The following is a 14,146-nucleotide window of genomic DNA, read 5'->3' as shown; positions in this document are numbered from 1 at the left end:
TTATCATAGGTATGTATGTATAGTCAAAACTTGGTTCTTGATCTTCTCTCTTCTCTAACAGTTCAGTTCTCGACCAAGTTGTTGATGGAAAAAATGTCTCAGTTTTCAAACAAAACTTCTGTTCTTGACCAGACAACTCTTTCATGCTGATACTTGTATGATCAGTCACATGTCTCTCAGGTGACAAAGGAGAGAATGTGCAAGTGTGAGTCAGTTTACTGCTAAACCTCACATTGTTAACATCTCAGGAAATTGTGCTGTGAATATTTTCATGTTTTTTTGCTTTTGTTGTTGCTTATCATTATTAAATAATAATTATAATTATTATTGTACAGTAAGTCACCATGGGTCCTAAGAAAGTTAGTGATAGCAGCAAAGTGAAAAGGAGAGCTGTGAGAACAACAATAAAGCTTAAAAATGAGATAATTGCAAACTATGATAGAGGTGTTCACATGTTTGATGTGGCCACAGAGTATGGCATTGCGAAACTGACAATTAGCACAATTTTAAAACATAAAGAGGTCATCAAGAGTGTTGATGCTGCTAAGGGTGTGAAAGTGCTCATGAAACAGTGATCTCAGGCAATTGATAAAAGTTAAAACAGGGAATCATTTGGGGTTATGGAATAGATTAATTCAATTTACATTCTTTCTAATGGGGGAAAAATGACAAATCACTTCTCAAACAGGCTTCTGGAAGGAATTAAATTCAAGAACTGAGGTTCCACTGGTATAGGAAAAGCATAGTATATATAGGGCTCATTACTATTGGAGGTTTCAGGTATCCAGTGGGGGTCTTGGAACATATCCCTGGTAGATAAAGAGAGACTACTTTAGTACTGATAGATGCTATGAAGTGAAATAAAGCAGGGTATGGGGAGAGGCTTTTTTTTTTTTTTAATAAGTAAGTGAAGGACAGTCTCAGACTGAAGGTAATTACAGAACAGAGATGGGAATAAAGTGTGAGAATGAGTCATGTGGGCACCTGGTAGTGTTCTAAGCAGAGGAAACTGACAGTGCAAAGGCCTTATGGCAGGTGTAGACAGCATGCTCAAAGAATAGCAAGTGGTCAGTGTGCTTAGAACAGAGTGAGTGAGGGAGTGAGGGAGTGTGGGTAAAAAAACAAAACAAAACAAGGTCAGAGAATTAGCTGGGGGGCCAGAGTATGTTGGTTCTTAATGGTCATCATAGGGCATTTGGGTTTCATTCTGAATGTGTGGAAAACCATTAAAATATTTAGTGAGAAAAGGCAAGACTGGACAGAGGAAGACTCATGTACTGTATTGGTTTCTTAAGGCTGCCATACAAATTACCACAAACTTGGTGCCTCAAAATAACAGAAATTTATTTTCACATAGTTCTAGAGGCCAAAGTTCCAAAACCAAGGTGTTGGTATGTGCATATCCCCTTTGAAGGTTGTAGGGGAAGATTCTTCCTTGTTGCTTCTTGTTCTGGTGGCTCCCGGCATTCCTTGGCTTATGGGCACATCACTCCATTGTCTACCACTGTCTTCGCATGGCCTTTTCCTCAGTGTCTGTGTCTCCTCCTCTTCTGTCTCTTTTAGAACACTTGTCATTGAGTTTAGGGCCTATCTGGATAATCCAGGAGGCTAATCATAGTAGTCAAGAAAAGTGATGAGAATGACTTGCTCTTGGTGGTCACAGTCAGATGCTGAGACGTGGTTAGATTGTGTTGGGGTGACAAGTCAATAAGAAAGTCATTTATTCAGCCCATCCATAATATTTCTTGGGTACCTACCATGTTCCAAACACTGCTGATACTGATGATACAGTGGGGAAGAAACAGATGTAATGCTCATCCACTTGGAGCTCACATCATGGTCCAGCAGGAAAAATGGACATTGAATTAGTGTGTTTGCATATTATAAAGGAAATATATAACAGACATACCTGACCTAGTCAGAGTAAGAAACACCCCAGGACTTAGCCAGGCCACAGTGTGCTCTTGGGGTAGGGAATAGAAAGGGTAGAGAGTTCTGATAGAGAGAGCAGAATTTGTGGAGTTCCTGGTGATGATGTCCTTAAAGAACCAGACAAACAAAGATGGCCTGAGGCCTTGGGTAACCTGGCCATCAGAATGTCTCAGACTATCTAGGACACACCTCTGCCTGTGCATAGCTTGCTAACACATCTGCTTCTGAAATTTGTATTTGCATATGTAACTATTTTTAGCAAACCACTGCCTCTCTAAGGTTACAGCACTGACTCCTACCATAGTGATCCTTGTTATTGAGCAATACTGTTAACCACAACCTGAGGTTGTCCAGATTGGCTGATGTTGTGCTCCCAGCACTCTAGGAACACCTCCTTCAAGTACTGCCCCCCCCCCCCCCACCTGCAGTCTTGAAGTCATCCTGCAAAGATGATCATAGTTAATGCATCTTCAGTTAATTAAATTTTAAGCTTCAAACTGCTCACATAGTCACTTGGTTTCACTAAACAATTGCAGATATAAAAATTTGACTACACAGAAAGTTGCTTTTAAGAAAAAAATCTTTCATCTACAAGATTCATAAAACTTATTAGCATGCTCAAAACCTTGTGGATGAAATGAAAGGCAGAGCCAAAGAGTAAATGAAAATGGTGCAACATCCCTCTGACTGTGTGGTTCCACTGCAGACCTGCCCCTCATATTTGCAGGGCTCAAGGCAAAAGTGCAAGTGGAAGTCCATATACTGTATGTCTAAATACTTACAAGTAAAAATCAAGGTAAGAGACTCTTAAAATATGTTCTACCTTCTTACCTTAAAAATGATCCCTTCATAATGATCTGGATGGTGACAGCCCCCATCCAATGACATGTTTCACTTTCTTCCAAATGAGGCAAAATCCTACACTATGATGAACCTCATGCAAAGGCAACTGGACATTGTAGGCCACACATCCAAGCTCTGCTCACAGCCCCTCAAAATAGTCACCCTTTGACCGTACCTCATGTCTAATGGTTCACCTTCTGGATATTGGATCCCAGGAACAGCATGGGCTATGGGAAACTGACTCAGAGACACTGTGTAGGAAATTCCAAGACCTGGGATATCTGGAATATGGTGTCTAGAAGGGCCAGTTCAGGGGCCCTATCTGGGTGGGCACAACCCATTAGCACCTCATCTCATGGGAAGGGGTATAGCTGGAGGAAGGCTGGTTGATGTTACTTCCTGGTGATTGTTAACAGGAAATGAATAAAGAAGTATGGGTGCATCAAGCCTTTTGTTGGGTCAATGGTCCTGCTACATGTGGGAAGAGAAAGTGAGTCTAGATCAATCTAGGAGGTAGACAAATTTTCTGGGCTGATCCAACAGATTGAGCATCCCAAACAACTTGTAAGAGGCCATCTGCTATTGATAAAGGGAATACCTGAGGCTTAGCGTAATCTCTGTAACAAGTAAAAGCAAAGAAAGTACCTCTCTGACATGAAAAGTTTCTTCTTCAAACCTTTTACTTGACTTCCTATGATGGCAACTGAGCACACATCTGCAACTTCTCTTAGTCAAAGCCCAATGAATATTCTATGTTTTATCACTGTTGGGCTCTGGGTAAGGAGCTGCCAGGAAATCTTCCTGATGAGCCCACAGCCTTGGACTGACATGGGCACGTACACAAACACACACACACACTCCTATAGAAGCCAAGAAAGAGCCTCCAACTAAACACAGCCTTTCCATGGATATGGTCCAGAACAAGGTTCCATCTATAAATCATTCATTCATTCAGGCAACAAATATTTAGCAAGAGTCTACTAGACCTCAGAGACTGCAAAGTGCTGAATTTGCCCATCACTAAACTAGGCACTAGGAAAACTAAATACAGCCCCTGCCCTCCATGATTTTCATCCTAGTTGAAAAGAGAAAGCCATGAATTCATGTTTACTAGTCATTTTCAGTATGAGTTGAAATAAGTAGTGAATTGTATGGACAGATCTTCACTGCTGCTTGACTCATAGGGCAGGGAGGGAGGCAGGCAGCATCCCTGTCTTATAGGGGCTGATGGTCTCAAACAGACAACACCAGTTAGGACTATGGTTGACCCACCTGAAATGAACTAGCATGATCCTCAAAGATGAAGCTGTCACTAGTGTGTCGATGAGTGTTGCAAATATGTGTCGTGCATTGGTTGTATGTTGAGCACTGTACTAGCAGTGGGAATATGTGAACAATGAGTCCCTATCCTGAAGGTGCTCAACAGGCAGGAAACTATTCATGTGTAAGTCAGCCAACATTGGGCAGCCAAGGACCAGGATCCAGGAACTAAAGAAGGACCTTGGGAGCTCAAGGACTGAGTCATAGTTTTTGTTTTCACAATGTCACCCACATATTCCTTCCCAGCCCCTCACATAGCCAGGGACTATATTTATAAGGTGACCAGCTTGATCAGGAGGGCTGGTGTCTGTGTAGACATCTGTATGGACCCCTTTTTACAGTTTTTTACCCATGGACCTTGTTTTTAAAAAAGTTTTGTCCCCCCAAATTTTTATTTTTCTCTTTTACCACTAATACTCATTTCCCTCTTTTCTAATTAGTCAATACATATTTGGCCCAAAACTCAAGGCTCCTGTGTATTTGCCAACCAATATCTCCTTGTTCAGTTCACATAATTTTGATCAGCAGTAAAGAACTGTGTATGCAGTGATGTATCAGAGGCAAGATTTTGATACCCTTAGAGATGACATGAGACCAACATAAGTCCTTGACTTAATGGACAGATACATCAATACTTAGGGAATAAGCTTCTGGGCCCATCCCTAGAGGAAAGAATCTCTCTGAAATAGCTTAAGCAATCTTCATAGCTTGGAAAACTATGAATTTCATCACAGAGAAATTTCTAGCACCTATTATGCTGATTAACAAACTACTAACTACACTCTAGGCAAAAAAAAAAAAGTCTACTGGATGTGAGGGCAATCTAGCTGCTATATCTGTCACCTACTGATTGTCAGGGTTGATTCCACTGATCTGGCTGATGAAGTGGGTGTCCATTTCCTTCCCTAACTGCCCCATGTGTGTCCCTCACCAAGCTGTGTGCTTAGTGGAAGAAGATGACCTTCCCACGAGAAGAGAGGACCGTTCTTCTTCAGTCAAGGGTATCAGTAGCTGCACTCCCCTACTAGAACCTCCAAACAAGCTCTAAAGGTCCATTTGTAGAAGGTAGGACAGTGAAGCTTCCAAGATTCCAGACATATCCAAAAGAGGCATTGCATGTGGCAGTCTGCCTTTCTTTAAAAAATAAAAAAAATAAACTTACACCAATGAAACCCTCAGTGGAAATGTTAATTAGCAGCATCTGGTGTGGATCAGAAATATGGATGCTAATTGAGGCAATTGTCGTTGTTATCTCTGGAGTGTGGCCTTTTCAATAAAATGTTAGGTGATCACCTCAAAGTGTAAATTCCTGATTAGGGAATTGACAGCCCCTAGAGTGTAGGTTAAAAGTGTACACATTTCTGTCACATTCTCTCCACTAAAGCAGTTTAAAGAAAATTATAGACATCATCACACTGTCTACATGAAGACCTCATCCATCTGTGAACCAAGTATAACTAAGTCTGGGGGAAACGAGCATAATATACACTTTCTAAGGAGGATGTCCTATCCCAGGTGATAAAAACACCATTGTTGTTTCCCATCTCAATGTAACTTATTTCTTAACTGTTTGGAAGCTTTTCAGAGTCCTCCTGGGTTTTGTGGGCACATGTACAGTCATGTTACATTTTGAGAAAGAGAGGTGGGGAGCTTCTCCACTGTTGCCCACTCCAGGAAAGTGGAGTGGGCAACACTCAGCCTTCAGCCTTAACTGTCCTTCCCAGAAACATTGAGGATTTTTCTAACATTGCTGAGTGGGACCTGGGAGCTGTTACAATTATTCTCTCTTCTTAGTCAACCTGATTCCCAACTTGGTTCAGGCCTTGACTTTATCCCACTTACTCTGCCCTGAAATATCACTGCACACATCTGCTCTGTCTCTCTGTGTGTAAATGTATCCATAGCATCACTGCCTTTCACCCAGCACTGGAAACCCCAGTTAATTAACTCTCACAAATAAGGGCCCAAGCAAACTCAGAGCAAATACCTTTCCTTTGAAACTGGGCACAAAGTCCTCCTTCAGCTGAAATGTATTAGCATGGCCATGTTCCCAGAAACAAGTTGAAGGGCAAAGTCTTCCTCTAAGTACAGGGAACAGACGCTGGAGAAAAGGTCACATGATTTTCCAGGGCAGGTTTCTCCTTTGGACGCCAGGATTTGGAGGGATAGCCATTACCAACCACGGGAGTGTGGCTGATCAAATTAAGAAAGTGTTTTTAAATTCAATTACAGCCTCAGTGGAAATGGTCTCACTAATGCTTGGGAAAAGAATTATATGCAGTCCATAAAGCCCAACATTTTTAAACCCAATTTTGCACAATATTCTAAAGGTTAATTCAAGACCTTTCTTCCAAGTAGGAAGTTAAATACAGCCAATGGAAGGAAAGCATCTGTGGACTGACTGGGGTTTATCAGTCTGTAAGAGTTCATTAGTTTTAATTAGCATAATCACTAATGTTGCACTAACAGTTTAGTGAAGGAAAGTAATTACTCACACATCCACTGTATTAGATGGAAAGATTAGAATTCATTTTCCAAAACGATTAGCATTTTGCCAATTAAAAGAACTCCTTCTCCCTGCCAGCAGCCCTGTGACCTCTCTCATCCAAAGATCATTTAAATGAAACATTTAGCATCAGAAAATGGAGCAGGAAGAAATGAAGAATAATGCTGTTTTTATTCTTCATGCCTTCCTGGGGCACCACAAGCACATGGTCCTCCATGCGTTCGTAATGTCTCATTCTATTTGCAGTCATTCATTTCTGTCACTTTAGATTACAACCCCGGCTGCTTTGTTAAACCCTGCAGCAATTAACAAAGGAAAAGGCTAGTGGAAGTTGAGGCCACAAGGAAGCAATAGGAGAGTCTAGGCGCAATGACTATTGCTAGGATCCAATAGCTGGGCTAGTGTGGGGACTTGGCGACTGGCCCCTTCCTGAGCGCCAGCTTAGAACAGTTTCTGCTGGTACTGCCTGCAGGAGCTCCCTAAAGCATGAAGTTGTATCTCTTGGGCCCCTCTATTGACTTCTACTGGGCCTGGATGCCACCTTGGTGCCTCACCTCAGCTTACAAGTCTTGGGCAATACAGTCTGACTGTTCTCCAGCACCATGGCCTCCATCTACTAGCCACTTGCAACTTGTCGTTTCTTAACTATCCCTTATTCTTTTATACCTGGCTCCTTCTAACCTGCTATTCACCTTGTCAGCAAACCTTTTGCCTATTCTGTTAGAGCATCCATCCTGCACACTTTGCCCAGTGTAAATGTCACTTTGTACTAACTAGAACAGCTACCTCCCCCATTTGTAGTGTCAGATCCCCCACTGCATCCTGCATTTTTGCATTTTATTATATTATACATAATTATAGTGAACTACTGAAGCAGGAACAAGAATCTTTCGGCATTCTCAGCCTGTTGCATATTGTTGGTAGTGTATATTCCTTTGTTGAATGGCTTAGTGAATTGTAAGTGGGAATTTTACCCTTCCCACCCCCTCCATCAGCCTCATCAAATCTTAGCCTAGGAGGGCTAGCCCGGTCAGATAACATCACAGAGGAAAGGATGGAGACATTTGCATACAGGTGGGCATTCCCTCTCCACCCGTGCACCTCACCCAGCACCACTTCCAAAGGGAGCCTACCCTTGCTGAGTGCATCTCTGGGCTCTGATTGGGTTCGGTTAATGGGAAACCCTGGCAAGAGTTTGGGGGCAGAGAAGAGAGATCAAGGCATTTCTTTCCCACCTTTTTGATTTCACATCTCTGGTGTTAGCTACACAGAATAGGATGGAAAAGATGGAAAAGTATCTGGAAAAGGACATGTTGACAATAACTTGCCCAGAGATCGTTTCTGAGATGGGAATTTCAGAATGTTTGTTGTCATGGGTCAGCTTTGGGACAGGAGGCCCCAGGTCAAGTTCACTGTTGAGGTCTCCAGACCCTCATGTGGCCTGTTCTCAGCCCAGAGTACCCCCCAGGTACAAAACTCAGTAGACCAAGAGAGACACAAGCAGGCATGGACTGAGGCAGAAGGCTGCCAAGTCTTTACCCAAAAGCACATCTGAATGCAAATGCCATCTTTTTTTTTATTCTTTTTTTTTTTTTTAAATATATCTTTATTGATTTCAGAGAGAGGAAAGGAGAGGGAGAGAGAGAGATAGAAACATCAATGATGAGAGAGTCATTGATCGAGCCCACAACCCGGGCATGTTCCCTGACTGGGAATCAAACCCCAATAGCCTGGATCCTAGGTCGACGCTCAACTGTTGAGCCAGGCCCGACCGGGCACAAATGCCATCTTGATGTGATACTTGATGTGGTTTTAAAGCTGTTTGACAGGCATTATTTCATTTGATTCCCTAATAACCCTCTGAGATAAATGTTTTGCTGATGGCTGAAACTGACTTAATCAACACTGCTGGACAAGTAAACTGAAACAAACCAGAGTCTGCTGACATCCAGACTGTGATCTTCCTAGTCTATGATTTATACCACCTTTAATTGATCTGGGCTCCATTCCCAGCTGCACCACTTGTAAACTGTGTGACTTTGGTCATGTGACTCAGCCTCTCTGTATATCAGTTTCTTCATCAATAAGACAAACACAATATGTTTCTTTCATGATTGTTATAAAGACTGAGAGAGAGGGACTTCTCAGAGGCTGGGAGAGGAGACTATGTTTGGGGCTTTCCGTGAGAAGCCAAGATGAGATCTGGCTGAGCTCAGCAGAAGAGGCTGACCTTCTGCAAGACCTGAGACTGGAGGAAGGACCTGGGATGGTCCTTCATACCTGGCCAATGGAGTGTGTGAGCCCTGGACTTGTACAATCCCAACGAATAGGAAGAACTCCCTCACCCCAACCCTCACTCATTGACTAAATGATACATGCCACCAGCAGGTAGGTAGGAACTAAGCCAGATTTTTATTTATTTTTATTATTATTATTTTTTTATAGTAGGAAATGACCACAGCCAACACAACAATAGTCGTCCAGTGCGAATGAATCAAAATTATACCTATTTTTTTGTCAGATTGGCAAAAAATATATGTTTTGGTGTGCTGCAGAATATTAGTAATTAGTTAATGTGTGCCATGAGATGAAAAAGGTTGCAAATCACTAATATAAGTTACAAAGTGTTCCCTCCGATAATTCGAATGTCCACTTGGCTCCATAAATAATTCAACAATATTGTTAACTATATTCCCTATTCTTTATTTTTTGTAGGGTTTTTTAGTTGATGTTAGATGGAGAGGAAAGGAGAGGGAGTAAGAGAGAGAAACATTGATTGGTTGCCTCCTGTACACACCCTGACCGGGTATCAAACCCACAACCTGGGCATGTGCCCTGACTGGGAATTGAACCAGCAACCTTTCAGTGCATGCAACAATGCTCAACCAAGCCACATCGGCCAGGGCTATATTCCCTATTCTTTACCTTACACCCCCCTGCCTGTTTTGTAACCATTTAGGCCTTCTTAATTCCACCACCTATTTTACCCCACCCCCCAACACTTCTCTCTGGCATCCATAAGTTTGTTCTCTGTATCTATAAATCTGTTTCAATTTTGTGTGCTCATTTATTTTGTTCTTTAGATTCCACATATAAGTGATATCATATGGTATTTGTCTTTCTCTGTCTGGCAGAACTAAGCCAGATTTAATTTTATTTTTTCTAAAAAAGGAAATTGATCTTTTCTATGAAAAATTAAATGTAGTAATTATGCAAATAATACCTACTTTCCACAGGACCTAATATTTAGTAAATGCTATATACTGGTTTCCTTCCCTATATTTAACACTAATGGGTAAGTGTTAGCAGGATTCTGGGACACAGCCTGTTCCTTCATGGGCTGGTGGGTGTTCAGGTTGGGCAACAGCAGAATGCTCAGTAGCTGCCATCCAGAGACAGGCAGGAGCTACTGTAGCTCACTCTCTGGGTCTGTGGCATTCGCAGAGGGAGACGCAGAAACTGGCAGCTGGGCCAACAACTTGAGAACAGAGCCAGTCTGGCCCCCACTTGCCTGCAGGTCACCTCCACCACCAGGGTGACATCCCATCCACCGTGTGTGTGTGTGTGTGTGTGTGTGTGTGTGTGTGTGTGTGTGTGTGTGTGTGTGTCCACTGCATGCCCTAATGAAAGGGAAGTTAGCCAGACCTCAGCTATTAGCCACACTCTGAGCCCAGGGAGATAGAAACTCTGGCAGCAGTGGTGGTGAGTGTGAAAGAGACCTTTGCCCTCTCCTCTATACAGCAAAGTCAGGTTAGGAGGCAAGTGCCCAAAAGCACCTGAAGTCTAGCAAGGACTTGGGGAGGTAGGGTGGAAGGGACACTCTCTCCCTGAGGGCAGCCCAGAGCAAGGCTGCCATGTGATAGCCTCCTTCCTGGAGCACTGCAGAGCTGCTGCCTCCTCTGAACAGCCTAGATCCTGCAGGCTAATTAATTAAAAAAAAATTGAAAAAAGAACTCAAGGTATGGAGGAGGGAGCTGGAGGAGGGAATAATAACTGGGAAGGGGGTGGATGCTGCTGTGCTCAGAGTTAGGAGGTGTGAAAATGAGTCCCAGTCTTTCAATTATCAGCTTTGTAACCTCAGGCATTACTACAGGAAGCCTGTTTCTTCATCTGAAAAATATGAATCACAGTCCTTGTGTCATAAGGAGGACCCTTGTGAAAACCACAGTTATTATACACATACTCATGTCTGTACTACCCACGCCAAGAAACATGGTATTTATTTTGCTCGTGGCTGTACTCCTAGCACCCTCAGGGTCTGGCCATAGCAGGTGCTCAATAAATGTTTACTGATACCTGATCAGAAGGTACCATCACAGCTCCTGGTGTTTTTAAGGGCATTTGTGGGGACACTGCTATGAGGAACAAAACCTTAGGAGAGTCTCAGGGTGGAGACTGCCTGGTGATGAGGCCCTGGGAAGCTGCTCCAGAGCAGTGAGCCTGGCTCAGAGCAGAAATGTGCCTGGTGGGACAAAGTCCCAGGAGTCCCAGGTGAAGTTTCCTCTCTGGGAACCTTGGCTCTATTGCATATAACCAGCTCTGTGTCCCACCAGTTGCCTTAGAATCCATGAAAAGGTCACTCAAAACAGCACAAGCCCTGACAGCACTGAAAAGACAAATGGGCACTTACTAAAATTGTGTTTTAAAAATAACAGCAATGATAAAATAGGGAGGAATAATCCATTGACCTCCAGTGCCTGCATTTAAATATGGACAGTATCAAAAAAGAAAAAAAATTTTTTTTTTAGTTCTGTACAACTAATGGCCATCATACTGTGTGTTCAGGGAGAAATTTCCTATTTGGTTGAGTATCTTATTAAAGAATCAGAAAGGCATAAATATTGCATTTTCTTGGACTGAGTTTGCACAATCTGAACCACCCAAAGCATTCACTGTGTCTCTCATTTTTCTTTTTAGACTTCAAAAAAATGTTCCATTAGATTTGGAAAATCTCTTCTTATAGAATTTTTTGAAAGACCTTCTAATTTTTAATTGGGTAAATTTAGGTTCTGAAATGAAATGACAGAAAGGATTTACAATGTTTCAGCATCTAAATTTGGCAAAACATTCAAAACAATTTTGTCTCAAAAATATTTGTCAAAACAGATAATAACAAGTGTTGGCAAGAATTCAGAGAAATTGGAACCTTCATACATGCTGATGGGAGTGTAAAATGGTGCTGCCACTTTGGAAACAGTCCAGCAATTCTCATTTTTTAAGAAATAAAGTTTTCTCTACCTTCACTGAAGACACTGCTTTTAACACTTTAAACACCAAGGGAGTCTCAGCCAGGCTGGGAGATTGACCTCACCCCCACTAACATTCTTCTCTTTGTCCTACAGTATGTGTCCAACTGTCGCACCGTCACTCAGAGTGCGCCAGAGCAAAGCAGCTGTCCCCATCATCACCTCAGCCACCACCACCGCCACCACCGTTCCCACCACCACCTCCGCCACCATGCCCACCCTCACCACCTTCACCACCAAGAGGCAGAGCTGCATGCCACTCAGGTGACACCCTGCATGTGCCCCTTGTTCTCCTGCCAGTGGGAAGGCCACCTGGAGGTGGTGGTGCCCCACCTGCGGCAGATGCACAGGGTGGATATCCTTCAGGGAGCTGAGATAGTCTTCCTGGCCACGGACATGCACCTGCCTGCCCCTGCTGACTGGATCATCATGCACTCTTGCCTCGGCCACCACTTTCTGCTGGTGCTTAGGAAACAGGAGAGACATGAAGGGCATCCCCAGTTCTTTGCCACTATGATGTTGATTGGGACCCCCACCCAGGCCGACTGCTTCACCTACCGCCTGGAGCTCAACAGAAACCATCGGCGTCTCAAATGGGAGGCCACCCCCAGGTCTGTCCTTGAGTGTGTGGACTCGGTGATCACTGACGGAGACTGTCTTATCCTCAACACCTCGCTGGCCCAGCTCTTCTCTGACAACGGCAGCCTTGCCATTGGAATTGCTATCACTGCAACGGAGGTCTGCTCCTCAGAAGCCCAGATGTGAAGCAAGAGGCCACCAGAGGCTCACACACAGCAACCCCTCCACCAAGAAACTGCCTGTGCCCTTTGGATCTCCAAATTCCAGGACTCCGCACTCCTTTTTGTTCTTCTCCTTCCCTCCCTCCTTTTCTTTCTTCTTCCCTTCTTTCTTTTCTTTTTGTCTCAGGTACTCAGTGGTATCTAGTATTTGTCTGCCTTGGACATTATATTATGTAAACATCCTGTGATTCAAGATCTTTGTGTGATGTTTGTCCTGATTAGTTGGAATAGTTTTATAGAACATTTTAAATTAGACTCAATCAGAATGGTTATTAGCCACAACCCTCAATTCCCTTCTCCCTGGCTTTCAAAATGAGCAAAAGCCACCGCGACCACAAAGCAGACTATTGGGGTTGAAAATAGACTTGGTATCCAAACTGTTTCTTCCTTCTCTTTTCAGTCTATTTCAGGGCAAGCTAACTCTGAAGTGTGTGAGAGCAGCATGTTGGGAAGGGGACCTGGCCAGCTCAGAGATACGTTTCAGACCAAGAACCAACTCTGGCACCTTCCCAGGAACCTTAGGGTCAGAGCTCTGCTGCTGGATGTAAGGAGATGGTGTCTCCTTGGAAGGCCAGGGCACCAGGCTGAAGGCGCCACCACACAATGAGCCTCTGGTTGATCCCAGGGTTCAGGGAAGGGGGCAGACATTGAACCCTCTTTGGGCAGGTTGCCGTGGGCTTGCTCGCAGCCTGTGCCATCTTTTCCTGCTCTGGAATCAAAGTCCTCACATTTTTGGTGCTTTCTTGAGAATCTCTTTTGCCTTCCTTTGAGCAAGTAATACAAAATGATGGGAAAGATGTGGGGAAAGAGAAGCAGCTGAAAAAACAAAGGATAAAATTAATCTCCCACCTCTGGGAGGGTGTTTTCTCCTCAGAGAGTTTTATTATCAAATTATAAATCCATCAATCTAGTATGGAGCACTTTTGTATCATGCAAAGAACCCACTGTGCTCTTGGTACCTTATAAACCAGAACCAGGACTCACCATCAAACATAAGGAACTTGGAGCCTGTGCCCAGATCCTCTGACCTGGAGGACTGAAGCAGTGCCTCATCCACCGGGGAGGGTCCTCTGTCCTTTCTTTACTTTCTAAAGTGCTCCAAGGGCCCCATTCAGTACACATATGTTATTGCTGGTCAAGTATGCACTTGGCACCCTGTTGCAGTGTGAATGAAAATCATGTTGCCTCTACATACATGGCTTTCTCTTATTTAGTTGTCAGAACAATTTGTCAACATCTGTGGAAATCTCTCATATATTTGAAGAAAATAGCATGTTTAGTCAACGTTGTCTCTTCTGTTCAAGGTTGAATATCTGTAAGCTTCCTCATAGGCCCTCTTCTCCCTCCTCTTTGTCATTTTTGTTCTCCCCTTGGCCACTCTTCAGTTGCTGAAGAAGCATGGCACCCAGGCCCCACACAGTGCTCATTAGAACTGAGTGGGCTTTTCGCCAACCAAATATTTATCTCTGCTCCAATCCCTCAACCCAGCCACCTTGGCT

The 14,146-nt window shown here is 43.5% G+C and overlaps 1 protein-coding gene across 1 annotated transcript in view; it reads left to right on the top strand.

Moving 5' to 3' along the window:
* SIAH3 (siah E3 ubiquitin protein ligase family member 3) overlaps nt 1–12,835 on the top strand; it is a 67,033-nt gene extending 54,198 nt beyond the window's left edge. The window contains exon 2 of the mRNA XM_016205391.2: nt 11,944–12,835. Coding sequence (XP_016060877.1) covers nt 11,944–12,612 — 669 coding nt within the window. The 3' untranslated portion in view covers nt 12,613–12,835. The remainder of the gene's footprint in view (nt 1–11,943) is intronic.
* The last annotated feature ends 1,311 nt before the right edge of the window (nt 12,836–14,146 follow it).

The sequence above is a fragment of the Miniopterus natalensis genome, chromosome 2, assembly GCF_054644295.1.
Source record: "Miniopterus natalensis isolate mMinNat1 chromosome 2, mMinNat1.hap1, whole genome shotgun sequence".
Lineage (NCBI taxonomy): Eukaryota > Metazoa > Chordata > Mammalia > Chiroptera > Miniopteridae > Miniopterus > Miniopterus natalensis.
Note: the sequence above shows the minus strand (reverse complement) of the source record. Positions and strands in the feature narration are given on the sequence as shown.